At 47.9% G+C, this 26381-nt stretch overlaps 3 protein-coding genes across 6 annotated transcripts in view; 1 reads left to right on the forward strand and 2 right to left on the reverse strand.

Annotated features, from left to right (window-relative positions):
• galnt1 (UDP-N-acetyl-alpha-D-galactosamine:polypeptide N-acetylgalactosaminyltransferase 1) overlaps window positions 1–11354 on the forward strand; it is a 32254-nt gene extending 20900 nt beyond the window's left edge. For 2 of the 3 annotated variants that reach the window (XM_028978747.1, XM_028978746.1), the window contains exons 10-13: window positions 90–229; window positions 1876–1974; window positions 2084–2218; window positions 9866–11354. In XM_028978747.1, the coding sequence (XP_028834580.1) occupies window positions 90–229; window positions 1876–1974; window positions 2084–2218; window positions 9866–10012 (521 nt within the window). In that variant the 3' untranslated portion in view covers window positions 10013–11354. The other variant, XM_028978748.1, reaches the window with a different exon arrangement.
• A 622-nt stretch (window positions 11355–11976) lies between these two features.
• Window positions 11977–20854, reverse strand: tmem245 (transmembrane protein 245). Of its 2 annotated transcripts, XM_028978744.1 has the most exons (18): window positions 20214–20854; window positions 19696–19813; window positions 18735–18830; window positions 18014–18136; window positions 17757–17933; window positions 17458–17627; window positions 16904–16927; window positions 15841–15945; window positions 15070–15152; window positions 14892–14982; window positions 14704–14802; window positions 14475–14606; window positions 14205–14327; window positions 13980–14125; window positions 13626–13726; window positions 13329–13503; window positions 13009–13188; window positions 11977–12940 (listed from the first exon to the last, which is right to left on the reverse strand). In XM_028978744.1, the coding sequence occupies exons 1-18, from the start codon at window positions 20808–20810 to the stop codon at window positions 12898–12900; spliced, it is 2583 nt and encodes an 860-aa protein (XP_028834577.1). In that variant the 5' UTR covers window positions 20811–20854; the 3' UTR covers window positions 11977–12897. The 2 variants fall into 2 exon arrangements, with proteins under 2 accessions (XP_028834577.1, XP_028834578.1); XM_028978745.1 differs by lacking the exon at window positions 16904–16927.
• A 651-nt stretch (window positions 20855–21505) lies between these two features.
• Window positions 21506–25131, reverse strand: frrs1l (ferric-chelate reductase 1-like). Its single transcript, XM_028978750.1, has 5 exons — window positions 24793–25131; window positions 24075–24159; window positions 23332–23470; window positions 22333–22579; window positions 21506–22243 (listed from the first exon to the last, which is right to left on the reverse strand). Exons 1-5 carry the CDS (start codon window positions 24995–24997, stop codon window positions 22071–22073), a joined length of 849 nt encoding a protein of 282 aa, XP_028834583.1. The 5' UTR covers window positions 24998–25131; the 3' UTR covers window positions 21506–22070.
• Between the last annotated feature and the right edge of the window lie 1250 nt (window positions 25132–26381).

Raw genomic sequence — 26381 nt, forward strand, 5'->3', positions numbered from 1 at the left:
CAGCTCTTCAGCACAAATTCTGCTGCTGCACTGACTGTGTGTGTGTGTGTGTGTGTGTGTGTGTGTGTGTGTGTGTGTGTGTGTGTCAGGTGTGACTAAGGTGGATTATGGTGATGTCTCCTCGCGGGCGTCTCTGCGGCAGCGTTTGCAGTGTCGACCCTTCAGCTGGTACCTGGAGAACATTTACCCCGATTCCCAGATCCCACGGCACTACTACTCACTGGGAGAGGTACAATACACAAACACACCTACACACACACACGCAGACTGGTACTGACATACACGGCTTAAAAAATAAAGGGAACACGAAAATAAATATTCTTATTAAATACTTTGTTCTTTACATGGTTGAATGAACTGACAATGAAATAACACAAAAATTATCGATGGATATCAAGTTTATCAACCCATGGAGGTCTAAATTTGGAATCACACTCAAAATTATAGTGGAGAAATACACTGTCTACATGACCTCCCTACAACGCCTGGACATGCTCCTGATGAGATGACAGATGGTCTCCTGAGAGATCTCCTCCCAGGCCTGGACCAAAGCATCCACCAACTCCTCGACAGTCTGTGGTGTGCATCGTGACGTTGGTGGATGGAGCAAGACATGATGTTCCAGATGTGCTCATTTGGATCTCATCTCGGTACCTAATGGCAGTCAGGCTACCTCTGGCGGGCACATGGAGGGCTGTGTGACCCCCCAACGAAATGCCACCCCACGCCATTACTGACCCACTGCCAAACCAGTCATGTTGGAAGAGGTTTCAGGCATCAGAACGTTCTCCACAGTGTCTCCAGACTCTCACACATCTTTCCATGAACCTGCTTTTTGAAAAAAAAAAAAAAAAAAAGAGCAAACGTGAAGAGCAAACTGCGCCAGTGGCAAATTTGCCAATCTTTGTGATCTTTGCTGCACGTCGGGCCCTCATACCGACCTCATCATCGAGTCTGTTTCTGACTGAGCAGACACTTGTGGCCTTCTGGATGTCATTTTGCAGGACTCTGGCAGTGCTCCTCATCTTCCTCCATGTTCAAAGGCTGAGGTAGAGGTCCTGCTGCTGGGTTGTTGCCCTCCTACGCTCTCCTCCACATCTCTTGGCCTGTCTCCTGGTAGAGCCTCCATTGCTCTGGACACTATGCTGACACACAGCAACCCTTCTTGCCACAGCTCGCATTGATGTGCCACCCTGGATGAGCTGCACTACCTGGGCCACTCGTGTGGGTTGTAGATTCCATCTCTACCACTAGATTGAAAGCACCACCAGAATTCAGAAGTGACCAAAACATCAGCCAGAAAGCAGAGGAACAGAGAAGTGGTCTGTGCAGAACCACGCCTTTATTTGGGCACATTATGTTTTCAAATACATCATTGGGATGAATTAAGGCCTCGTCCACATGGGCGTTCAGCATTCGAATGACATCAAATAATGTTGCATGCAATGTTTTCTTGGTAACAATTTTCTTCTGACAAATGTTAAACAGCAATGAGTGTTAAATGGTGACAAGCGATTGTCATTGTGAAGCATAGCAACGAAATGTGTCCTCTGCTTTTAACCCCCACCCAGTGGACAGCCATGACAGGCGCCCGGAGAGCAGTGTGTGGGGACGGTACCTTGCTCAGTGGCACCTTGGTGGACCGGGATTCGAACAGACAACCTTCTGATTACGGGGCCACTTCCTTAACACTAGGCCACCACTGACCCTTAAAGAAATTCTTTCATACAGACGAACTATATGAGATTGTTATGAGATTTTTTTTTTCAGCTGCTGTTTCTAATCCTCTGCAGGGCTGTTCACTTCTACTCAGCTACACACACACACACACACACACACACACACACACAAATCAGTTGTGATCTGTGCTTTCAGATCCGCAACGTCGAGACCAATCAGTGTTTGGACAACATGGCACGGAAAGAGAATGAGAAAGTCGGCATCTTCAACTGCCACGGCATGGGGGGCAACCAGGTCTGACCCTCCCCCCACCGTCTCTCTCTCGCGCTCTCTCTCTCTCTCTCTCTCTCTCTAATGGACTGTGTGCACACTTTCTCTCCTGGCCTTTGACCCCACTGCACAGGTGTTCTCCTACACAGCCAATAAAGAGCTGCGTACGGATGACCTCTGTCTGGACGTGTCCAAACTGAATGGTCCCGTCATGATGCTCAAGTGTCATCACCTCAAAGGCAACCAGCTGTGGGAGTACGACACGTTGGTGAGTGTGTGTGATTGTGTGTATGGTACTATAGAGCCTGTGTAGAGCATTTAAGTACACTCTAAACACACACAGACACACACACCACTTGCAAGGTTCTCATGAGCAGATGGATGTTCGCTGCACTGAGAACCTGTTACATAAACAAAACATAACCACAAAATATTTTATGTGTGTATGTGTCAAGAGCAGATGCACACACACACACACACAGACTTGTCTGTAGGCTTTGGCAATGATGCACACTGCTGTAGAGGGAGGAGTGGGGGTGGGTAGTGTAGATGGAGGGAGAGATGCTGTGAATGAGAGAGGAGGAGGAAGAGGAGGAGGAGGAGTCGTCGCTTCACTTTACATTCCAGTGACAAATCCAACTTCCCCCAACAGAATCGCCCAGAGGAGGAAAACATCATGGCGATCAGGAAGTGTGTGTGTTGATTGAGGGAGGGAAGAAATAGAGGACAGAGAGAGGAGACTGAAGAGGGAAAAGGATTTGTGGTGTGTGAGGTGCTGAACCACTGATGAGTGCTTCAGAACACTGTTTTTGTCCTGGGTGTCTTGCTGGTTTAATGCTGGTTATGTCTTGGGGGTCTGGCTGCTTTTATTAGGGTTTTGTCCAGGGTGTCTTGCTGGGTTTATTAGGGTTTTGTCCTGGGTGTCTTGCTGGGTTTATTAGGGTTTTGTTCAGGGTGTCTTGCTGGGTTTATTAGGGTTTTGTCCTGGGTGTCTTGCTGGGTTTATTAGGGTTTTGTCCAGGGTGTCTTGCTGGGTTTATTAGGGTTTTGTCCTGGGTGTCTTGCTGGGTTTATTAGGGTTTTTTTCCTGGGTGTCTTGCTGGGTTTATACTGGTTTTGTCCAGGGTGCTTGCTGGGTTTATTAGGGTTTTGTCCTGGGTGTCTTGCTGGGTTTATACTGGTTTTGTCCCAGGTGTCTTGCTGGGTTTATACTGGTTTTGTTCAGGGTGTCTTGCTGGGTTTATACTGGTTTTGTTCAGGGTGTCTTGCTGGGTTTATTAGGGTTTTGTCCTGGGTGTCTTGCTGGGTTTATTAGGGTTTTTTTCCTGGGTGTCTTGCTGGGTTTATACTGGTTTTGTCCAGGGTGCTTGCTGGGTTTATTAGGGTTTTGTCCTGGGTGTCTTGCTGGGTTTATACTGATTTTGTCCCAGGTGTCTTGCTGGGTTTATACTGATTTTGTCCCAGGTGTCTTGCTGGGTTTATACTGGTTTTGTTCCACGTGTCTTGCTGGGTTTATTAGGGTTTTGTCCTGGGTGTCTTGCTGGGTTTTATACTGGTTTTGTTCAGGGTGTCTTGCTGGGTTTATTAGGGTTTTGTCCTGGGTGTCTTGCTGGGTTTATTAGGGTTTTTTTCCTGGGTGTCTTGCTGGGTTTTATACTGGTTTTGTTCAGGGTGTCTTGCTGGGTTTATTAGGGTTTTGTCCTGGGTGTCTTGCTGGGTTTATTAGGGTTTTTTTCCTGGGTGTCTTGCTGGGTTTATACTGGTTTTGTCCCAGGTGTCTTGCTGGGTTTATACTGGTTTTGTTCAGGGTGTCTTGCTGGGTTTATACTGGTTTTGTCCAGGGTGCTTGCTGGGTTTATTAGGGTTTTGTCCAGGGTGTCTTGCTGGGTTTATACTGGTTTTGTTCAGGATGTCTTGCTGGGTTTATACTGGTTTTGTTCAGGGTGTCTTGCTGGGTTTATTAGGGTTTTGTCCTGGGTGTCTTGCTGGGTTTATTCTGGTTTTGTCCAGGATGTCTTGCTGCGTTTATTAGGGTTTTGTCCTGGGTGTCTTGCTGGTTTTATACTAGATTTGTCATGTGTGTCTTTCTGGTTTTTATGCTGATTTTGTCCTGGGTGTCTTGCTGGGTTTATTAGGGTTTTGTCCTGGGTGTCTTGCTGGGTTTATTAGGGTTTTGTTCTGGGTGTCTTGCTGGGTTTATTAGGGTTTTGTCCTGGGTGTCTTGCTGGGTTTTATACTGGTTTTGTTCAGGGTGTCTTGCTGGGTTTATTAGGGTTTTGTCCTGGATGTCTTGCTGGGTTTATTCTGGTTTTGTCCTGGATGTCTTGCTGGGTTTATTCTGATTTTGTCCAGGATGTCTTGCTGGGTTTATTAGGGTTTTGTCCTGGGTGTCTTGCTGTTTTTATTAGGTTTTTGTCCTGGGTGTCTTGCTGGTTTTATACTGGATTTGTCATGTGTGTCTTTCTGTTTTTTATACTGGTTTTGTCCTGGGTGTCTTGCTGGGTTTATTCTGATTTTGTCCAGGATGTCTTGCTGGGTTTGTTAGGGTTTTGTCCTGGGTGTCTTGCTGGGTTTATTAGTGTTTTTTTTTTCCTGGGGGCCTTGCTGGGTTTATTAGGGTTTTGTCCTGGGTGTCTTGCTGGGTTTATTAGGGTTTTGTCCAGGGTGTCTTGCTGGGTTTATTAGGGTTTTGTCCTGGGTGTCTTGCTGGGTTTATTAGGGTTTTTTTCCTGGGTGTCTTGCTGGGTTTATACTGGTTTTGTCCAGGGTGCTTGCTGGGTTTATTAGGGTTTTGTTCTGGATGTCTTGCTGGGTTTATACTGGTTTTGTCCCAGGTGTCTTGCTGGGTTTATACTGGTTTTGTTCAGGGTGTCTTGCTGGGTTTATTAGGGTTTATTCTGGTTTTGTCCCAGGTGTCTTGCTGGGTTTATACTGGTTTTGTTCAGGGTGTCTTGCTGGGTTTATACTGGTTTTGTTCAGGGTGTCTTGCTGGGTTTATACTGGTTTTGTTCAGGGTGTCTTTCTGGGTTTATTAGGGTTTTGTCCTGGGTGTCTTGCTGGGTTTATTCTGGTTTTGTCCAGGATGTCTTGCTGCGTTTATTAGGGTTTTGTCCTGGGTGTCTTGCTGGTTTTATACTGGATTTGTCATGTGTGTCTTTCTGGTTTTTATGCTGGTTTTGTCCTGGGTGTCTTGCTGGGTTTATACTGGTTTTGTCCCAGGTGTCTTGCTGGGTTTATACTGGTTTTGTTCAGGGTGTCATTCTGGGTTTATTAGGGTTTTGTCCTGGGTGTCTTGCTGGGTTTATTAGGGGTTTGTTCAGGGTGTCTTGCTGGGTTTATTAGGGTTTTGTCCAGGGTGTCTTGCTGGGTTTATTAGGGTTTTGTCCAGGGTGTCTTGCTGGGTTTATACTGGTTTTGTCCAGGGTGTCTTGCTGGGTTTATACTGGTTTTGTCCCAGGTGTCTTGCTGGGTTTATACTGGTTTTGTCCCAGGTGTCTTGCTGGGTTTATACTGGTTTTGTTCAGGGTGTCTTGCTGGGTTTATTAGGGTTTTGTCCTGGGTGTCTTGCTGGGTTTTATACTGGTTTTGTTCAGGGTGTCTTGCTGGGTTTATTAGGGTTTTGTCCTGGATGTCTTGCTGGGTTTATTCTGGTTTTGTCCAGGATGTCTTGCTGGGTTTATTAGGGTTTTGTCCTGGATGTCTTGCTGGTTTTATACTGGTTTTGTTCAGGGTGTCTTGCTGGGTTTATTAGGGTTTTGTCCTGGGTGTCTTGCTGGTTTTATACTGGATTTGTCATGTGTGTCTTTCTGGTTTTTATACTGGTTTTGTCCTGGGTGTCTTGCTGGGTTTATTAGGGTTTCGTCCTGGGTGTCTTGCTGGGTTTATTAGGGTTTTGTTCTGGGTGTCTTGCTGGTTTTATTAGGTTTTTGTCCTGGGTGTCTTGCTGGTTTTATACTGCATTTGTCATGTGTGTCTTTCTGGTTTTTATACTGGTCTTGTCCTGGGTGTCTTGCTGGGTTTATTAGGGTTTTGTCCTGGGTGTCTTGCTGGGTTTATTAGGGTTTTGTTCTGGGTGTCTTGCTGGCTTTATACTGTTTTTTTTTCCAGGGTGTCTTGCTGGGTTTATTAGGGTTTTGTCCAGGGTGTCTTGCTGGGTTCATTAGCGTTTTTTTTTCCTGGGTGTCTTGCTGGGTTTATACTGGTTTTGTCCCATGTGTCTTGCTGGGTTTATACTGGTTTTGTCCCAGGTGTCTTGCTGGGTTTATACTGGTTTTGTTCAGGGTGTCTTGCTGGGTTTATTAGGGTTTTGTTCTGGGTGTCTTGCTGGGTTTATTAGGGGTTTGTCCAGGGTGTCTTGCTGGGTTCATTAGCGTTTTTTTTTCCTGGGTGTCTTGCTGGGTTTATTAGGGTTTTGTCCTGGGTGTCTTCCTGGGTTTATTAGGGTTTTGTTCTGGGTGTCTTGCTGGTTTTATACTGGATTTGTCATGTGTGTCTTTCTGGCTTTTATGCTGGTTTTGTCCTGGGTGTCTTGCTGGGTTTATACTGGTTTTGTCCGAGGTGTCTTGCTGGGTTTATACTGGTTTTGTTCAGGGTGTCTTGCTGGGTTTATTAGGGTTTTGTCCTGGGTGTCTTGCTGGGTTTATTAGGGTTTTGTCCAGGGTGTCTTGCTGGGTTTATACTGGTTTTGTCCCAGATGTCTTGCTGGGTTTATACTGGTTTTGTTCAGGGTTTATACTGGTTTTGTTCAGGGTGTCTTGCTGGGTTTATTAGGGTTTTGTCCTGGGTGTCTTGCTGGGTTTTTTAGGGTTTTGTCCAGGGTGCTTGCTGGGTTTATTAGGGTTTTGTCCTGGGTGTCTTGCTGGGTTTATTAGGGTTTTGTCCAGGGTGTCTTGCTGGGTTTATTAGGGTTTTGTCCAGGGTGTCTTGCTGGGTTTTTACTGGTTTTGTCCAGGGTGTCTTGCTGGGTTTATACTGGTTTTGTCCCAGGTGTCTTGCTGGGTTTATACTGGTTTTGTTCAGGGTGTCTTGCTGGGTTTATACTGGTTTTGTTCAGGGTGTCTTGCTGGGTTTATTAGGGTTTTGTCCTGGGTGTCTTGCTGGGTTTATACTGGATTTGTCATGTGTGTCTTTCTGGTTTTTATACTGGTTTTGTCCTAGGTTTCTTGCTGGGTTTATTAGGGTTTTGTCCTGGGTGTCTTGCTGGGTTTATTAGGGTTTTGTTCTGGGTGTCTTGCTGGTTTTATACTGTTTTTTTTCCAGGGTGTCTTGCTGGGTTTATTAGGGTTTTGTCCAGGGTGTCTTGCTGGGTTTATTAGGGTTTTGTCCAGGGTGTCTTGCTGGTTTTATTAGGGGTTTGTACAGGGTGTCTTGCTGGGTTCATTAGCGTTTTTTTTTTCCTGGGTATCTTGCTGGGTTTATTAGGGTTTTTTCATGGGTGTCTTGCTGGGTTTATTAGGGTTTTGTTCTGGGTGTCTTGCTGGGTTTATACTGGTTTTGTCCAGGGTGTCTTGCTGGGTTTATTAGGGATTTGTCCAGGGTGTCTTGCTGGGTTTATTAGTGTTTTTTTTCCTGGGGGCCTTGCTGGGTTTATTAGGGTTTTGTTCTGCGTGTCTTGCTGGGTTTATTAGGGTTTTGTTCTGGGTGTCTTGCTGGTTTCATACTGTTTTTTTCCAGGGTGTCTTGCTGGGTTTATTAGGGTTTTGTCCAGGGTGTCCTGCTGGGTTTATTAGGGTTTTGTCCAGGGTGTCTTGCTGGGTTTATTAGGGTTTTGTCCAGGGTGTCTTGCTGGGTTTATTAGGGGTTTGTCCAGGGTGTCTTGCTGGGTTTATTAGGGTTTTGTCATGTGTGTTTTGCTGAATTTATTAGGGTTTTGTTCAGGGTGTCTTGCTATGTTTATTAGGGTTTTGTTCAGTGTGTCTAGCTGGTTTTATACAGGTTTTGTCCTGGGTGTCTTGCTGGGTTTGTTAGGGTGTTGTCCAGGGTGTCTTGCTTTGTTTATTCTGGTTTTGTCCTGAAAGTGAAAGTGAAGTGATTGTCACATGTGATACACAGCAGCACAGCACACGGTGCACACAGTGAAATTTGTCCTCTGCATTTAACCCATCACCCTGAGTGAGCAGTGGGCAGCCATGACAGGCCCCCGGGGAGCAGTGTGTGGGGACGGTGCTTTGCTCAGTGGCACCTCAGTGGCACCTTGGCAGATCGGGATTTGAACCAGCATCCTTCTGATTTCGGGGGCGCTTCCTTAACCGCTAGGCCACCACTGCCCTAGAATACTTCAGGCGCCAGAACAGCGGCCTGGGCGTCTTGCTGTTTTTATTAGGGTTTTGTCCTGGGTGTCTTGCTGGGTTTATTAGGGTTTTGTCCAGGGTGTCTTGCTGGGTTTATTCTGGTTTTGTTCAGGGTTTCTTGCTGGGTTTATTTTGTGTATTTGCTGTTGTATATTTATTGTGTGTGAGAACCAGCGCGCTACTGGTAATTAACTGGTACAAGTCCTCAGTAAGGTAAAGTAACAGGGGATGATCAGCCATGGGGGGTCACATGACATCATGAGGCACAGGGGACTCGCTCTGATGTGAAAACGTAGCTAGTCGAGTTGTGCTGATGCAGGGTGGAGTTGTGCATGTGTAGAAATGTGGACGTGTGTCTGCTGTCTGGTAAAGCAAGTCTCTTGTTTTATTAGTTTGGATTCTGGATCATCTTTTTCCCTCCTGCTGCTCCAGTTCCGTTAGAATGCGTCTGTTCCTCAAAGACTTCATATCATTTCAGTATCACAGAAACACACCAACTGCGATAAGAAATCACTCGGAGCGCCTCAGCTGTGTTTGTGTTGGAGCTGATAAGAGCGGAGCGCCTATAAACTCCTGCAGCTCAGGTAGAACAGGCCAGAGGAGCACATCGGGCTCCTGGTTCTGTTGGGTTCCGTCGTGCACCGTGCCAACAAGTCCTTTCCTCCACTCGTTTCTGGTTACGAGCACATGTTACGTTCAAATAAATCATTCCGAGCATCTAGATTTAGCAAAACTAATTCAGTTTGGATAACCTACAATTTCTTATAAAACTGAGTACACCCCTGGCATTTTTGAAAAATACTTTATTGAAAGTGAAGTGATTGTCATTGTGAAACACAGCACACGGTGACACGGTGAAATTTGTCCTCTGTATTTAACCGTCACCCTTGGTGAGCAGTGGGCGGCCATGACAGGCGCCCGGGGAGCAGTGTGTGGGGACGACACTGAAGATGTGACACTGTGAAACAATGTAAAGTAGTCAGTGTCCAGCTTGCATAGACATTAACGTCTAAACCACTGGCAACGTAAGCGATTCCAGCCCTAAGCGAGAATGTCTCCCCCCCATCTATCTTGAATGGGGAGCGGGACACTGACACCTTTACGTTGTTTCAAAGTGTCGTATCTATAATACAATATATAATACACTATTAGTTTACAATATCGAGATATTGTCAGTAAGCTCCAATCATCCTTGTAACCCCCAGAACGGGGGTGTCGAACTCGCATCCCGCTGGAATAGATCTTTATATAGATCTTTTATTATTATGGCCCAGTGATATGAAGCGCCTATAACAAACACAAACTACAGATCCCATAATGCAGTGCGCTCGTCGCGGACAAACTGCCACGGTGCTTTTGTGACTGAAGAATGAAATAAAAGAATTTGGAACTGTTTGACAACACATTTGCCGTCGACGTGGAAACGGCTACTGTACAGTTTGGCAAGGTGACCGAAGCAGTGCATTATGGGATCTGTAGTCTGTGTGTCATTAGCGCGTCGCATCCTACATAAATCTATATAATCTCTAGATCAATAGAAAGTCATCTTGCGGGATGTGGCACCCCTGATCATGGGTTGACCATCATCTTCATCATGTGATTCCTCTCTCCTGTTCTGTCTGCAGCGCCTGACGCTGGTCCACGTCAACAGTAATCAGTGTTTGGACAAGGCGTCGGAGGAGGACACACAGGTACCCAGTGTGAGGGACTGCAGCGGCAGCCGGTCCCAGCAGTGGCTGCTGCGCAACGTCACGCTACCGGAGATCTTCTGAACACTGACGCCAACGAACGAACGAACGAACGAACGAACGCACGCACACCCACCCCCCAGAAGAGATGCTGTCGTCTTCCTCCATCTTCACCTTCCTCACACAGTGTGTGTGTACGTGTGTGTGCATTTGTTGAAAAAGGCGGCTTTCAGTAGTGAAGAAGACTGAGTACAAGAGTGTGTGTGTGTGTGTGTGAGAGAGATGCACCAACAGACTCCGCAGTGAGCTTTGTGTTCATTGGGCCTTCTGTGACCACGCCCTTCCTACCCAGCGCCTTGACTCACAGGCAGGTGGACATGAAGACGTTCATAAAGATAATAATAATGAAATAAAAACATTCATTGTATAAATAATCAGTACAGACGACCGATGCCTCTGGGATGGAGGAGGGAACGCTACGTGGATTTGGGAATTTAATTTTTTTTTTTTTTTTTTGAGAGTGCCACGGAAATACTTGTCTTTACTTTCGACTGTTAATGTTGACTTCTTGTTTCTGTTATTTTTTCTTTTCTTCTTCAGTCTGTGTTTATCATTCACTTTGTGTTCTTTGGCCTTCCAGTAGAAAACGTATCAGGCCGCGCGGAACTACGTTTCCCATGAGCCTCGTCATATCAGTGCTCCTTCAGTAGCTAATATTCTGTGTGGAGGGAGGGAGTCCGTCTGTGTAAAACCCAAAGAGACCAACCCCGTCAGTTACTTCGTTTCAGCAGTGTTTGTTTACATGTTTTACGTGCTTTTATTCGTCTCATATCCTCTGAACGAACGAACCTGTGAGGGTGGGGCTTGATACTAGGATTCAAGTGGCCATGGCTGTTTCACAGAGCATCAGTTCTCACACAACGCACGGCTCGTTTTCCCATCATCCCAAGGTGCTGTTCTGGGCGGGGCAACTTACACATCATGAGCAGTGTTTTAAATCCAATTCTTCTTACTTGAAATTCATGTAGCAAACATTTCATTTGTGGTTGCGGGCGAGGGGGGCGGGGCTTGGTCGAATATCTCTGCCCTATTGGCCAGTCGTGCGCCGAGGTTCCTGGAGTAAAAGCAGTTGCGTGTTGGGTGGGAAGTCATGCTCTGTGATGTCATCGTGTGACCTGGTCCAGCCCTATTACCCAGAGTCCTCTGCAGAAAAGTACAACATCTGGGTCTGCGGCGGGCGGGTTGGATAATGTCACAGGTGCGTTCTGGGTAATGAAACGTGCATTTTACCCAGAGTTCAGTTCACCTGCCTACTACCTACTGCCCCCACACCTCTGCACTTCCGACTGAGAGTGTGTGTGTGTTTAGAGTTTTTATAGGAGAACGAAGAGGGGGGGTTGGAGAAATAAAACAAGTTTACAACACACACACACACAAACGTGTTCTATGTCCTGTGTACACACACACACACACACACACACACACACACCCCACCATTCTCTGTGATCTGGACTCAGGAACCATATTCTGACTGAAAGCCACAAACCCGTGGCATCAGCCTTCTTATCGTTCCTCGGTGTGGGATGAAGACGGAGGAGAAAATGAAGAGACGGGCAGAATGAGGAAGACAAGCGAGGTGAGGGGGGTGAAGGAAAGAAAGGAAAGAGGGAATCAATACTTCTGCACTCAAAATACAAGAGGGAAGCGACCAGCAATCAATTCCAATCTCAGCTCGAGGCAAGAGAAGGGGGTGACATGAGGGGGCGTGGCCGGAGACACTGATCGTGAGGGGGCGTGGCCAGAGACGGGGGGTAGATTTAGCTTCCATGATAACCTTTGTTTACAGTCAAATGGTCTAGAGTAGTGAGAGGGACGGTCCATCTGGAGACACTCAGGGTTAAGTGTCTTGCTCAGGGACACAATGGTAGTGGGTGGGGTTTGAACCTGGGACTCTGAGCTTTTCTGGCGGAACATCAGCTGTTATTATGCCAAACCTTTAATTTTTTAGTGCATTTTGGTAAAAAAAAAAAAACAAGAAACTCTGCAGCAACAGGGAGCGGAATCTTAAAAAACATAAAACACAGCAGTACATAAAAAGAAACAAGAATATTATTTGGCATAAACAACAACTGTAAGTGCTGACAATCTCTGAATAAACAGAAAGAGGCTCCGCCCTCACATAACCTTTAACCTTTCCCAGCTACCAAGCGCCGTCGCCTCGTCCAAACTTGATGCTGAGCACACAGTGTAGCTGTAGTGTCAGGATGTCAGTCCAGTCGTGTGTGTGTGTGTGTGTGTGTTCTAGAGACAGTGCAAACAGATTCACCTGTATGGAGGCGATCGAGGTAAAACTAGGATCAGGTGTGCAAGCAAAACACACACACACACACACACACCACAACTATTTAACAGCCACTTGTGGAGTGTGTGTGTGTGTGTGTGTGTGTGTGTACAATAAGGGAGCAAGGTGTTGAGTACAACAGATGCTTGTGTGTGAGCGGAAATATAAACACGTGTGGCACAATATCTACAAATTAAAAGTAATACTGATAGTCTTCCTAGTGCGTTTGCATTTGCACTAATGTACCTGTTGTGAAGCCTGAGGTGTGTGTTACTGGTGTAGCACTACATATAGATACATGTGTGTTAGTGTGTTTCCATGATCTGAAACGCACGTTTGCCACCGCCCTGAACTCATCCTGTAGGCGTGGAGAGAGCTGATTGGCCGGTTCGGGAGGTCGTAAGTGTGCGTGTGTTAGTGTAATGCAGTAAAACCGCAGTGCGTCACGGGTTCCGCTGAACCCCCAAACAGAGCGCAGGTTTGGCTAATGTCCTGCGCCACTCGCTAATAAAGTGCTGAGCCAAAATGAGCTTGGGGCCACGCCCACGAAGTCGCCACTCCTCTCGGGCAGAGTGGGTGGGGCCAGTCCTGGTCCTGCTGCAGCGTCGCCGCCTCCTAACGCCGATCGTCAGTCACCCTCCCTCTTCATCAACGGCGTGTCCAGAAACGACCTGGACACACGTCATACATTCAGGCTGGTGTCTGTGTTGTGTGTGTGTGTGTGTGTGTGTGTGTGTACCTGCTGTAATTCTGGATGGGTGTCGGCTGTGAGCTGCTCGGACTGGACAGCATGGCGCTGTAGATGTTGGACGCCACGACGAGGATACAGAGCAGGATGGGGCCGATGATCGCCCCCTCCAGGCCGAGGTAATAGGCTCCGCCCGCTACAGCCAGACCTGTCAGGTAAGGATGACCGCCACTGCGCGCGCGCGCACACACACACACACACACACACACACACACACAGTTAAACTCAGCTGTAGAGAGACATGATTAGATTACTAACTTCACATCTCAGTGAACTGCAACACACACACAGACACACACACACACACACACCCTGAGATGTCCGAGTATATTGCGGTGTCAACAAAGTAGGTTGGCAGCAGGTGACACAGTAGTAGCAAAATGGCTTTTAGCCCCTCCCCCTGCGCCAGCCACAGGTCCATGACTGCAGGCAGCGCCGCCCAGTACGTCCCCAGAAATGGCACCGCCCCCAAGATGGCCGCCATAGCTGCAGGGTGAGGAGACGGAGCATTTTTTAGCCATGAAGACGCAGACATAGACCGTGCTGGACTGAGTGGAAATGTGTGTGTGTGTGTGTGTGTGTGTGTGTGTGTGTGTGTGAGTACTTGCCTGACGGAATGAAGACAATGTTGATGCCGAAGATGGTGTGTGTGAGCCAGGTGTAGAGGCCATAGAAACCAGCCATTTTCAACGATGCATCAAACACGCCCCTACACACACACACACGCGCAAGATAGGAAGTTTAATGTTACACTCGTCAGTCTGTCCTTCCTTTTCCTGTTTGTATAAAACAGGAACATCTGCTTCCCCCCAAACCACACGAGGAGGAGAGATGGGCATGAAGGCCAGAGCAGCAGCGTGTGGTGAGAGCGCCTCCTAGAGGCCGTTACAAGAGTCACCACATACAGTCAGGCCCTGGATACGAGTGTGTGTGTGTGTGTGTGTGTGTGTGGGGTTCTTCACCTGATGGCCTCCTCCACTGACTGACCGATGATGTTGGACGAGGGTCCCGGCTGGGACAGGGGGGTCAGGCTGATCACCCACTTGACGGGTTTGTAGTATTCACCACTGGAGCTCAGTAGGTAAAACAGGGTGGTGAGGAAAATCACCTACACACACACACACACACACAGTTGTGGGTGGGTGCTTGTGTTTCTAAGTGTGTGTGGGTGTGTGCGTGCGTGTTACCAGTGACAGAGCGAAGTTAAGCAGCGCCGTCCCGCTGTGGAACAGGACGGTCAGTAGTGTCGTCGTCGTGGAGATGAGGAGTCCCACATTCCGACTCATGACCACCCACAGAGACTCCAGGATCTACAGCAACACACACACACACACACCATATATGAAACACACCACCCCTTACAAAATACTCAACACCCTGTGGTGTGCAGTTATTCTAAATCAGCTTAAAAAAAAAACAACGTTCCGCGTAGTATAATATAATACACACACACTCACCGACAGCAGCGTCTCGATGTTCTCCTGTATGAAGGACGCGATGTCCTGCCAGTCCAGGATGTCTCCCAGCCAGCTGTTCTGCCTGTGAACATGAAGCTTCTGTCCACGGATCCGCCCAGTGTGTGTGACATTCTGCAACACACACACACACACACACACACACACACAGTTAAGAGTGTCTGTCCTGTGTCTCGTGTGCGACAGAGTGTTTGTGTGTGAGGAACTTTACCTTAACAAACCAGGAGTGGTAGAGCCGATCCCACAACTCCAGCACCTGCTTCTCTATAACGGCAGTGTGGTTCACCTTATCACCCAGCATCTTATGGAGCTACACACACACACACACACACACACACACACACACACATTAAGATCCTGGTCAGGCGCGTGCACATCTGCTTCCACACAAACACACACCTTCTGTGTTATCCACTCTCGACCGTGCTGATAAACGTTGGTGGCAGCGGAGTTTAAAGCGTTTTGGACGACTCGAGCTTCTGGAAGCCAGCTACACACACACAACCAACAGGAGTGGATCAGTGAAGAATGAATCATGTGGTATGAATGTGTGTGTGTGTGTGTGTGTGTGTCATACTTGGCCCACTCCGGGTGGTTGGACACGGTTTCGTTGATCAGGTTGCTTGTGACGTCGATGATGTGAACACTCTCGTGGTGAACCTGCATGCAGAAGGTCAAAGGACAATAAAGCTCCACAGTGTCCAACAAACCGAACCGAACACACAATAATAACATATTCGTCCAGCACTTACCAATTCCCGAGCATGCTCTGTTCCTGACAAGTTATTCCTTATCAGGACTCTTAGTTTTTAACTCAAAATCTATAGAAACCGAATGAGAATTGCTGGTGTCCTCTTGTAAGTCGCTTTGGATAAAATCGTCGCCAAGTAAAGTAAAGTAAAGTAAAGTAAAGTAAAGTAAAGTAAAGTAAAGTAAACTCCTCCTCTCCCGGAAATGGGAGTCCATGAGCCCAGTACTGTCCTCCAGCAGGACACAGCCGCCGGCCTCATACGCACCTTCACGCACGGTTAACACACTCGCCTATGATCCAGAAGACCCGGGTTCAAATCCCACTTACTACCATCGTGTCCCTTAGCAAGACACTTAACCCTGAGTGTCTCCAGGAGGGGACTGTCCCTGTAACTACTGATTGTAAGGTGCTCTGGATAAGGGCGCCTGGTAAATGCTGTAAATGTAAATGTAAACTGCATTTTTTTCCCCGTCGCTTGTACTCTTGTACGTTTGGCAATTAGAATTTGTCATTTTTGCAGAACATTGGTTTGACACTGCGTCTTTGTCTTTTAATCGTGCTCTGTAAATAAACGTCCACCCCGCCCCCCTGCAGTACCATGGCGGTCAGCAGCAGCGCCAGCAGCAGCGTCCCGGTGACCAGCAGGAAGATGATGAAGATGCTGATGAGTTTGTCCAGCGATCGCTCCAACCACACCACCATCTACAGACACACGGAGAGGAGCCGTGAAACACAGGACAGGAGGAGACAGGTGGGGGACACGCAGGGACTCATAGCCACACCCACCAAACGGCCCGATAACGACGTAAAGCACCATTAAGGTCCTGGAAACCATGACACACACACACACACACACACACACAGTTAGGTAAATGAGCTGCACGAAGCTCCACTCGTCTGTCGGGTTGGTGAGGAAACACGTTTAAACCTGCGGGGTGTGAAAACAGCCCAGTGGAATTCACCTGTGAACCAGGCGATCACAAAGTCCCAGGTTCAAACCCCACTTACTACCATCGTGCCCCTGAACAGGACACTTAACCCTGAGGGCGTAAAACGTGAAATGTAAAGGTCTACTGAATTTTAATGGGTGTGGTAGCTCCAACATGTCCTACAGCCTCTCACCATATCCCCACAAACTGAGACATCTCCACCAAGTGTGTGTGTGTGTGTGTGTGTGTTGACTACGTTCAGTGCACACAATTTGCTACTGGTTACTTTCACCACTTCAGGAGGTCTATTGACATGCTGGTGGGTCATACACACACACACACGAGCTGTGGAAGGGTGAAAAGACCTCACTGAGGAGTAGAATGTACGAGTGACGTGATCTTTATCTAATTTCTCCTCAAATCAACCTGAATCTGGACCCCATTCCCCCTACACACTGTACCATGTAACCCCACACACACCGTGACAGGAGGGTCTGCAGGGGTGTATATATGTTTGTAATTTTGAAGTGCGCGCGCACACACACACACACACACACACACACACACACTCCACATCTCAGGGCAGCACTCAGCGACAGAAGCTCGTGTTTCAGCAGAGCCAGCGTGAGATATGATGAGAAGATAAGTAGAGGATGAGTAGAAGCATCAGCCCCAGCCGGCAGCGGTTACACACACACCCACAGCAGTCTACAGGTGGGGGCGGAGTTTACCTGCTGGTTAAGCCAATGCCAGAGCTTCAGGAAGACAAACGAGAAACACAAACGAGGGGTTATTAGAGAAGGCAGAGAAACCACTGCAGTCACAGCAGCGCATCATCACACGGTTTCCAGGGCAACAAGATGGCACAGGGCCAGGATTGTTCAAGTGAGGTGTGATGGGAAGCAGGAGAGTGCAGAAAGGAATGTGAATGGACTGTAAGGTGAAGTGGGCGTGTTCAGAAGGTGACAGACAGGAGGATGAAGAGAGTTTCTTCATAGCAACACAACCTGTAACACACACACACACACACACACACACACAAGCAGCATCACATGTCACACTGACAACCAGATCCGCCACCAGGAGAGGAATATAGATTTAAATATAAAAAATTAAACTACAAAAAAACACGAAGCAAGAAATCTGCAGTATAAAGGATGTATATATCCCTCTCTCTCTCTCTCACAGACACACACACACACACACACACACACACACACACACACACACACACAGTGTATCATGGCGGGGACTCTGAATTGGGAAGACGGTTCCGAAGCATTACCTTGGTGTCGACCCGAAGGAGGAACTGAGTGAGGCCTCTGATTGGTCCTGGAAGAAGTGCTTCCTGTCTTTCCCGTACAAAGAGCTTAAGCCCCTCCCACCACGAGGACAGAGCATTCTGAGCAAACGACTTCAGTCCAAAGTGCACAACGGCTTTCTTACAAAGCCACACTTTCAACCAAACACACACACACACACACAGGAGAAAAAAAAAACAAATTAACACACTTTCAATCATTATGTCCAGCGCACACACACGCGCGCACACACACACACACACACACACACACACACACACACCAGCCACGGGGATGGGCAGGAGCTGCAGGATCCACAGGTTGAGGCAGATCTGAACGAGAGCGAACGCCCAGCCCAGCATGATGAAGTAGATATCACTGGCTTTCTCCTTCTGAAGGAACGCCCCCAGGTGTGGGGGGACACGCCCTCGACTCCGCCCCGTCTCAGAGTCAACAGTGTCTGAAGGGTTAAAAACAAAAAGAATGAATAGATTCCTTAGTGGACCTGTGTGTGTGTGTGTGTGTGTGTGTGTGTGTTACCTTTAGAAGTTGTGCTGCTGCTCTGTGACCCTCCTCTCTTTTGACATGTGGGTGTGCTGCTGCAGGAAATGGCCATGAAGATGGTGTTCGCCGCAAAGGACAACATCTGACCCGAGAGTTCCCCTACACACACACACACACACTTTACACACACACACTTTACACATAATGAAACTGACCAGTTGCCCCTGGTCAGTTTAATTAAAAAAATATACACACCAATATTTAAACAAGGTCATAAAGACATCATTAATGTATTAATTACTGAAACATTTCACAATTTATTTCAATTTGGGCACATTCAGCGCATCATGAATATATCAGACTGACCAGTCAAAGTAAGTGGGCGGGACTAACGCGGATCTTGCTCGTGTCCTTTCCAACATGGTGCTGCCATTCTAGATATCGATCGGAAAGTGCTGAAATAAAGTTCCTGCGCTTTACCGGCGACTAACTCATGTTTCATGCATCCCCTGCTCATCATACCGTGTCTATAACGCTCAGGCCAGAGCCGCGTTAGTCCCGCCTACTTACTCTGATTGGTCAGACTGACAGATAGAAATAGTTCATTCATGAATTAATTCATTCCAGGTGCCAAAATATATATATTTAAAGTTTTTATTGCTTTACTGAATTAATGTTTTCATTTCCTACTTTAAATAATGGCATTTTATTATTTAATTATTGACGTATTTATCTATTTCATTTCGGCACTCCTCACCTCGACCAGGCGTCGGCGCCTTCTCGTAAGAACCTATCAGCAGTAGTGTCGCAACGAAGATGAACACCGGGACCCTCCAGGAGCCGGCCAGAGACACTGAGACAGAGAGCATCAGAGAACAGGACACACTCGGTATTTTACTATCATTATTTTATCGTTCAATTTTTACTTTATTATTTGAGATACACACAGGCAAGTGTGCAATATAATCTATTTTTACTACGTCGTGTCATGTTTTACAGTCAACCGTGGGACAGGTGGGGAGAGGCAGGCAGGCGTCTCAGCTGTGAGGGACAGGGCGTGGCCGCCTGAGTGGGCGTGGCCACCATGGTTTGAATCTGCACTGGCGTCTGATGCGCCGTTTCTTGAGGTGATATATTTTGGAGCTGGGTGTACTGTGCAGCACAGCACACGGCGACACAATGAAATGTGTCCTCTGTATTTAACCATCACACTTGGTGAGCAGTGGGCAGCCATGACAGGCACCCGGGGAGCAGCGTGTGGGGACGGTGCTTTGCTCAGCGGCACCTGGGCGGATCGGGATTCGAACCGGCAACCTTCTGATTATAGGCTTCCACTGTCAATAGGTCACCAGTGCTTTAAGATGTCGGTCATAGTGACTCAACATATATCACATGCTCTCATGAACAAGAGGTCAAAGTTCATGCATGTGTGTGTTTCTCTCTGGAGGGTGGGAGTGGCTTCTTACCAGTTAAAGGTCAAGAATGGTAGAATCGAATTTACAACCGTGTGTGTGTGTGTGTGTGTGTGTGTGTGAGATCCGGTATGTAAAGGTTAGATCAGGGGTCCATTCTCAGGGTTTCATACTCACTAAATATAGAGCAGCTCTCAGTCTAAATATATAAGAGCTGCGACCTTCTCACTCGCTCACACACACACAGAGCCACGAAGGATGCGAAACACCGATGTGCTGATTCAAGCGGTACGTGGTGTGTCTCACCCAGGTAGAAGATGAGGATGGTCCACACAGGAACCGCCATGGCCCGCAGGTAGCCCTCCAAACCCGGCGTCCATTTAAAGATGACCGCCAGCACGTACCCAATGACCAGAGTTCCCACCTGACACAGACAGACACTTTAGTCGGGTGTGTTGCCTGTGGCAACAAGTCAGTGCGGAAGAGACGCTGACAACCCCCCGCCCCACCCACATTCACCCAGACACACCCACTCCGACACACCCCCACTGACACACCCAGACACATCCACAGTAACACCCCGACACACCAACCCACCCCACCCACATTCACCTAGACACACCCACTCTGACACACCCCCACTAACACACTGACACACCCAGACACATCTACAGTAACACCCCGACACACCAACCCCACCCCACCCACATTCACCTAGACACACCCACCCCGACACACACTGACATACCCACACTAACACAGCCACCTCCACCCAGACACACAATGACACACCCACCGCGACACACCCAGCCCCACCCACCCACCCAGACAGCGCTGAAATAGTCCAGCGCGCAGCCGATGAGCGCGCACACGTGGCCCAGGACGAGCTGCAGGCCGACCAGGCTCCATGACAGGTAGAGCAGGTAGAGCAGCGGCGCCCCGGCGAACACCAGCAGCAGCAGCTTCAGCCGCTCGGCCACCAGCTGCCCCAGCGCGTCCACCCCGGAGTCGACGCAGCGCAGCGGCACCAGCAGCGTCCCCAGCAGCAGCGGCGTGCCGCTCTCCTGCAGCCCGCCCAGCCAGCGGCGACACAGCCGCGCCAGGGAGTGCTTGAACGGGTGGAGGAAGGTGCCGCACAGCACCGCCCAGAGCAGCGGCCGGAGGAAGGCCTCCAGGATGAAGTAGACGAGCACCGCGGCGCCGCAGCAGATCGCCACGAAGATCATGGCGCCCGTGTTGTAGAAGGCCTGCTTGATGTTCTTGTCGAACTTCAGCGCCTGGTGGTGGCTCAGCAGCTGGCTGACCATCCCCACCGCGGGCGTCGTCGACTCGCTGAACGACACGCGGTCGCGGGGCCGCGCCGAGAGCGGGGTGGCCGTCTCCGGCTCCCCGTCCGGCCCGGAGCCCTCCGCGTCCGCCATCTTGGTCTGCGGAGCCCGCGTCCCCGCCTCGCCCGGGAGCGGCGCGGTGCACCCTGGGAGATGTAGTATTTGCCCAAGAGCAGGTCAGCATAGATATGTACACGCTAGATGCCGCATTCAGCGCCTCAGGACTTTTGCGCCGCGTACGGCTGTAATAACATAAAGTTAGATTTTATTTTATCATCTAATAACGTTATTCACGTCACACACCAGAGCGTCTGTCTTCCCGACCCACCACATAGTGTAGAGACCCGTAAATACTGCAGTTCTATACAAGATGCTTCTGTGTATGGACCTGCCCTGTCTAGTTATTTTTCCAAGTAGGTATTTCATATTAAATTCTCCTTGTTTGAAAAATATATGGTGTACAGCTCATTGTCTGTAGTTCTTTACAAATCCATAAAAATGCCTGTTGCTTTGGATAAAAGCGTAAATATGAATGCATGAGTAGTAACAGGGCTTACCATGAACATTGTGGTTGTATTGTTCTGCATGTAGTACGATTGTAATTTAAGTTTATTTTGAATGGAAAAAATACCTATGCAGACATTTGGGACATAAAATTATGCTATATTTTTAAAAAATGCTTCTCTAGCAGTTTATTATGTCTGACAAACAAGACAATAAAAATCTCTTCTCAAATTTGTCAGTTTATGGTCCTTTAATTCACACAAAGAAGACAAACATTTCCTGCATCTCAGACACCAGTTTATTTTTCAAAAGAATTTCTTTACTTTTGATGCACTTTTCCCCACAATGTCACAGTATTAAAACTACATTCTAATACAGCCTATACTGGACAGTTTTAAAAATGTAAGTTATTATGAAACTATGACCATGTCTCTGTTTCTCAGCCCATCCAGGATTTTTTTCTCGTGATCTTCACCAGCACCATTCTGCCAAATATGCAACACATGCGCATGCATGCACACAGACCGGAAGAAAAGGCCAAAAATGTCCGCTAAAATATCTCTATATTCGTTGAAACATTATGTGGTCGTGTACATATGCTTTTTGCATTGCATTTTAAAAAGCTGCATTAAAACCAGGCATTTAGATTAGGCCGGCAAGGGAGCACTTTCTGTTTTCTAACTCGTGTGTGTAGGGGTGTTAATACTGGAACATGAGTAAATACTTCTGCCATGATACTAATGATGAGCTGTGTGTGTGTGCAGATAACAGATTTCCTCTACTCCATAGAACTGGGATTTAGTCTTTATTGCTTGCCCGCTGGCGCTCATCCTGAGCCCGTTGCCGTGGCTACGGCGTCCCCATCAGCAGGTAGAAGGTGAGCGCGACGATGAGGAGCAGGCAGAAGGGAGAGTTGAAGGTCTGGTAAGCGGTGGATGGCATAAAGATGTCCTCATACTTGTAAATACTGATCATGCGTTCCGAGACAGGTGGGGAGTCTATGTCGTGTCGCGTTATGGAACCTGTGTCAGAGGTAAAAGGACAAAGGTCAACCCTAAAACGGCACATAACACACACACACAAACATACACAAACATACACACACACTGACCCTGTATGGCAGGTCCCCAGGCGAACAGGTAGTACCAGCTGAGGTGCAGGTCCACCAGCGTTTCCTCTCGGGGGACGTAGAGCGGCCGCTTGAAGCGGCAGGTGACGCGGCCGCTTTCGAAAATGCCCTCCTCGTCACGCGCCGGGTTACGCTTGATCTCCTTCGCCCACTGGCCCACGTTGTAGAAGTGGTGAATACGGACGCGCCCGTTATCATCGTGGACGCACCCCATGACATCATCACCTCCCTGAAAGGAAGACGAAAGGTGTGTCTGTGCTGAACCTTCAGCGTCTCACCTGAGATCTCATTATTTATTTACAATACATAAATAATATTCATTTATAATAAATAATAATTCAGTTGATGACAATAGCTGAGAGCGCAGTGGTGGTATAGTGGTTAAGGAAGTGGCCCCGTAATCAGAAGGTTGCTGGTTCGAATCCCGATCTGCCAAGGTACCACTGAGGTGCCACTGAGCAAAGTACCGTCCCCACACACTGCTCCCCGGGCGCCTGTCATGGCTGCCCACTGCTCACTCAGGGTGATGGGTTAAATGCAGAGGACAAATTTCACTGTGTGCATCGTGTGCTGTGCTGCTGTGTATCACGTGTGACAATCACTTCACTTTCACTTTTCACTTTTGTGAAGTTAATTCAGGGTTCCAGTCAAAGGACCCCTGAAAGACTTTTTTAACAGGGGAAACATACCAGTCATACCGGGCCTCAACGTAGCTTTATCAGATTTTTGCTGATAAAGATGTTGTCATGTCATGATTCCTTTTTTTTTGCCGCTCTCTGAACGGTGACGTATGATGACCAAAGTACTCTTTACACCTGTCGCCATTTCTGGCCACTGCAGGACCGTAGACATGTAATTGTCATAGACATAGTCAAACTTTCATAATAGGGGACTTTAAGTACTGAGGACTGTTGCTTTGCCTCGGCCCATGTGACCAGTGTGTGAAGTTAGTGATAAATCCATGATGGATCTCTCGCTCACCATTTTCTTGTCGGAGGAGAACCCGACGGCGACCCACCCATCTGTGTCGGCGCTCATTTCAAACTCCACGTCAGTCCCGATGCGTCTGTAGCTCAGGAAGTAATCACACGTCTCTGCATCACAGCCAGGCTTCCCGTACCTGCACACACACACGAAAACCACTGCTTGATTTCTCTCTCACATACAGTACATGCACAAGCATGCGTGTGTGTGTGTGTGTGTGTGTGTTTGTGTGTGTGTGTGTGTGTGTGTGAATGTTTATAGAAGGTCAGTTTATGAAGATCCCACTTCTGTGTTGCTGAAGCAGCCGACGGTTCTTCAATACATCCCTACTCCACCCGCACCTCCGTCAACTCCAGCCAGGGCCATCTGTGCCACGGACCAGCGCCATGTGAGTGTGCAGGGTGTAGTCAGTGTGTGTGTGTGTATTTTGTAGGTAGGTGTGTCTAGAAATGTGTGTGTGATTAGAGATGTGTGGTGTGTTTGGAGATATATGCTGACATTTGTGTGTGTGTGTGTGTGTGTGTGTGTGTGTGTGTGTCAGCTACATTACAGCCAGATCTCAGCTCCACCCTCAGCCCCAAGTAACCACACCCCCTACTAAGCATTACTCCACCCACTCCAAAAGGAGCAAATGTGATTTTAACCGTTAATGTTTAAAGGTTCCAGAAGATTCTGTCAGTTTACAACATTACAACACACACACACACACACACACACACAGAAAAACAGTGATTTCTCACCTGATGCAGCCCTTGGTGATCCCACAATCACTGACTTTAATCCGAGCAAAGGGGTCAACAGGAGGAGCGGTGGGGAACGGGTAACCTGTCAACACACACACACACACACACAAATGTCACACATACACTCACACACACACCTCTAAACACACATCTCTACACATAATACACACACACACACACAAATGTCAGCATACGTCTCTGAACACACATACACTCACACACACACCTCTAAACACACATCTCTACACATAATACACACACACACACAAATGTCAGCATACGTCTCTGAACACACATACACTCACACACACACACACACCTCTAAACACACATCTCTACACATAATACACACACACACACATATCTCAACACAATATACACACACACACAAACACACACACACACACACCTCTAAACACACATCTCAACACAATACACACACACACACACACATCTCAACACAATACACACACACACACCTCTAAACACACCTCTCAACACAATACACACACACACACATCTCAACACAATATACACACACATCTCTACACAATACACACACCTCTAAACACACATCTCTACACAACATACACCCTCACGCCGCTTCTAACTCAGATTTAAAACGCTCAGCCATGGCGTCCCCGGGACCGGAAGTGGCGGAGGGCCGCTGTCCGCGGTGCTGATTACGAACAACAGAGCCCCCCGCGACCCTCACCGTCCTCAGACAGGTATCTGGACTCCAGGAACTCGGAGGCGAACGTGCTGTACGAGTCCTTGTGCGTCTCGGTGTGGCCCGGGTCGCCCTGGTCCCCGCGGCCGGGCCTCAGCGTGCTGTCGTCGGTGGGGCTGCAGGAAGCTCCGCGCCGCAGCAGCAGCAGCAGCAGCAGCGGCAGCGGCGGGCAGACGGACGGGGAGGCCATGGAGCCCGCGGCGCGCCGACGGACGGACTGGAAGCGGGAGTCGGGGTGACGGCGGGAGCCTCCTCAGACCTCCATCTTCCACGCAGCCTTCCGCGGGTCGCTCCTGGTAGAGACCGGGTTGCCAGGTGCGCGGCGCGTCGGTGGGGAAAAAACGTCACGGACACCGCGAGTGCCCGGATTCTCGTCCCGCACGGAGCGCTGTTTCTGTCACACACCTTGTAACATATACACACATTTATAAATATATAATATTTTTTGGAAGCAGTCACGTGATTCGATTTGTATTATTTGGAGTGAAAGGCCACATCTCTGGCAACCCGGAGCGCCCGGTGGTCGGGAACGCGTTTTTTTTACCCACGCATCCCGTTATTAATTGATATTCCGCGTGGACTGGAACGGGACTGAATTGTCTATCTTTGTGTAAATGTGACCATTCCCACACCCCTCGATCAATAAGCCACGATGTCTGGGTTCCCTGCCCGGCTGCACTGTTTGGCTGGAGGGTCATATTGCGTGTTGCATTAATGCAATTAACCTGTTCAGCCCTGTTTTTTTAATGGACATACCCAAAATTTAACACAGAACATCAACGCAATTGCACGGTCTATCAGTTTGATTTAAAATAAAATTCAAAATCATAACGCTCTTGAAATTATTCCAGAGTGAAGGAATCAGCTGGGAATAAGAAAATGAAGATGGAACACTGAAGAAAATGTAAAAGACATTTTCTGAGAGAGGCTGTAGACAGACTACTCCTCAAGTAACCCATATTGCTAACGCCTAATGATAAACTTGCATCAGATGTAAATGCTACAAAAGAGAATACACACACATATATAAATATGTGTGTGTGTGTGTGTGTGTGTGTTCTAGCTGCTGTAGTACTGCTGATCACTCTGATCTGATCTGAATACCCTCAGTCCATGTGATATTTCAATTTTTCTTTCTTAATTAATCTGCAAAAATGAATCTGTAATTCTGTGTTTTCCTGTCAGTATGGGGTGAACATTACTGAGGGAAAATTGTACTTAAACGATTTTAGCAAATGGCTTCAATATAAAAAAGAGTGAAAAATGTAAGTGGGTCTGAATACTTTCCAAACCCCCTGTATATGCTTCCATTGTGGTCTGTTTTCAGGAAGCACAAAATGGCCTTCCTCTGCTTTGCTGGTGATCTTCACATTTATCTGTGTATGTGTGTCATCCATCTATTCAGAACTGGTTGAACTTTCTCCGAGACGTTCAAAACATGGATGGAGATAAACATTCTCAGTCTGGAAAAAAAAAAAAGATTGTTTTTGGTAAGTCTAATCTCCTTAGTGGTTATGACAGCGTTATTGGGTTTCTGGCATCTTTTTCTCATCAGTCTGCCAGAAATCTTGGGG

The sequence above is a fragment of the Denticeps clupeoides genome, chromosome 5, assembly GCF_900700375.1.
Source record: "Denticeps clupeoides chromosome 5, fDenClu1.1, whole genome shotgun sequence".
NCBI classification, from domain to species: domain Eukaryota; kingdom Metazoa; phylum Chordata; class Actinopteri; order Clupeiformes; family Denticipitidae; genus Denticeps; species Denticeps clupeoides.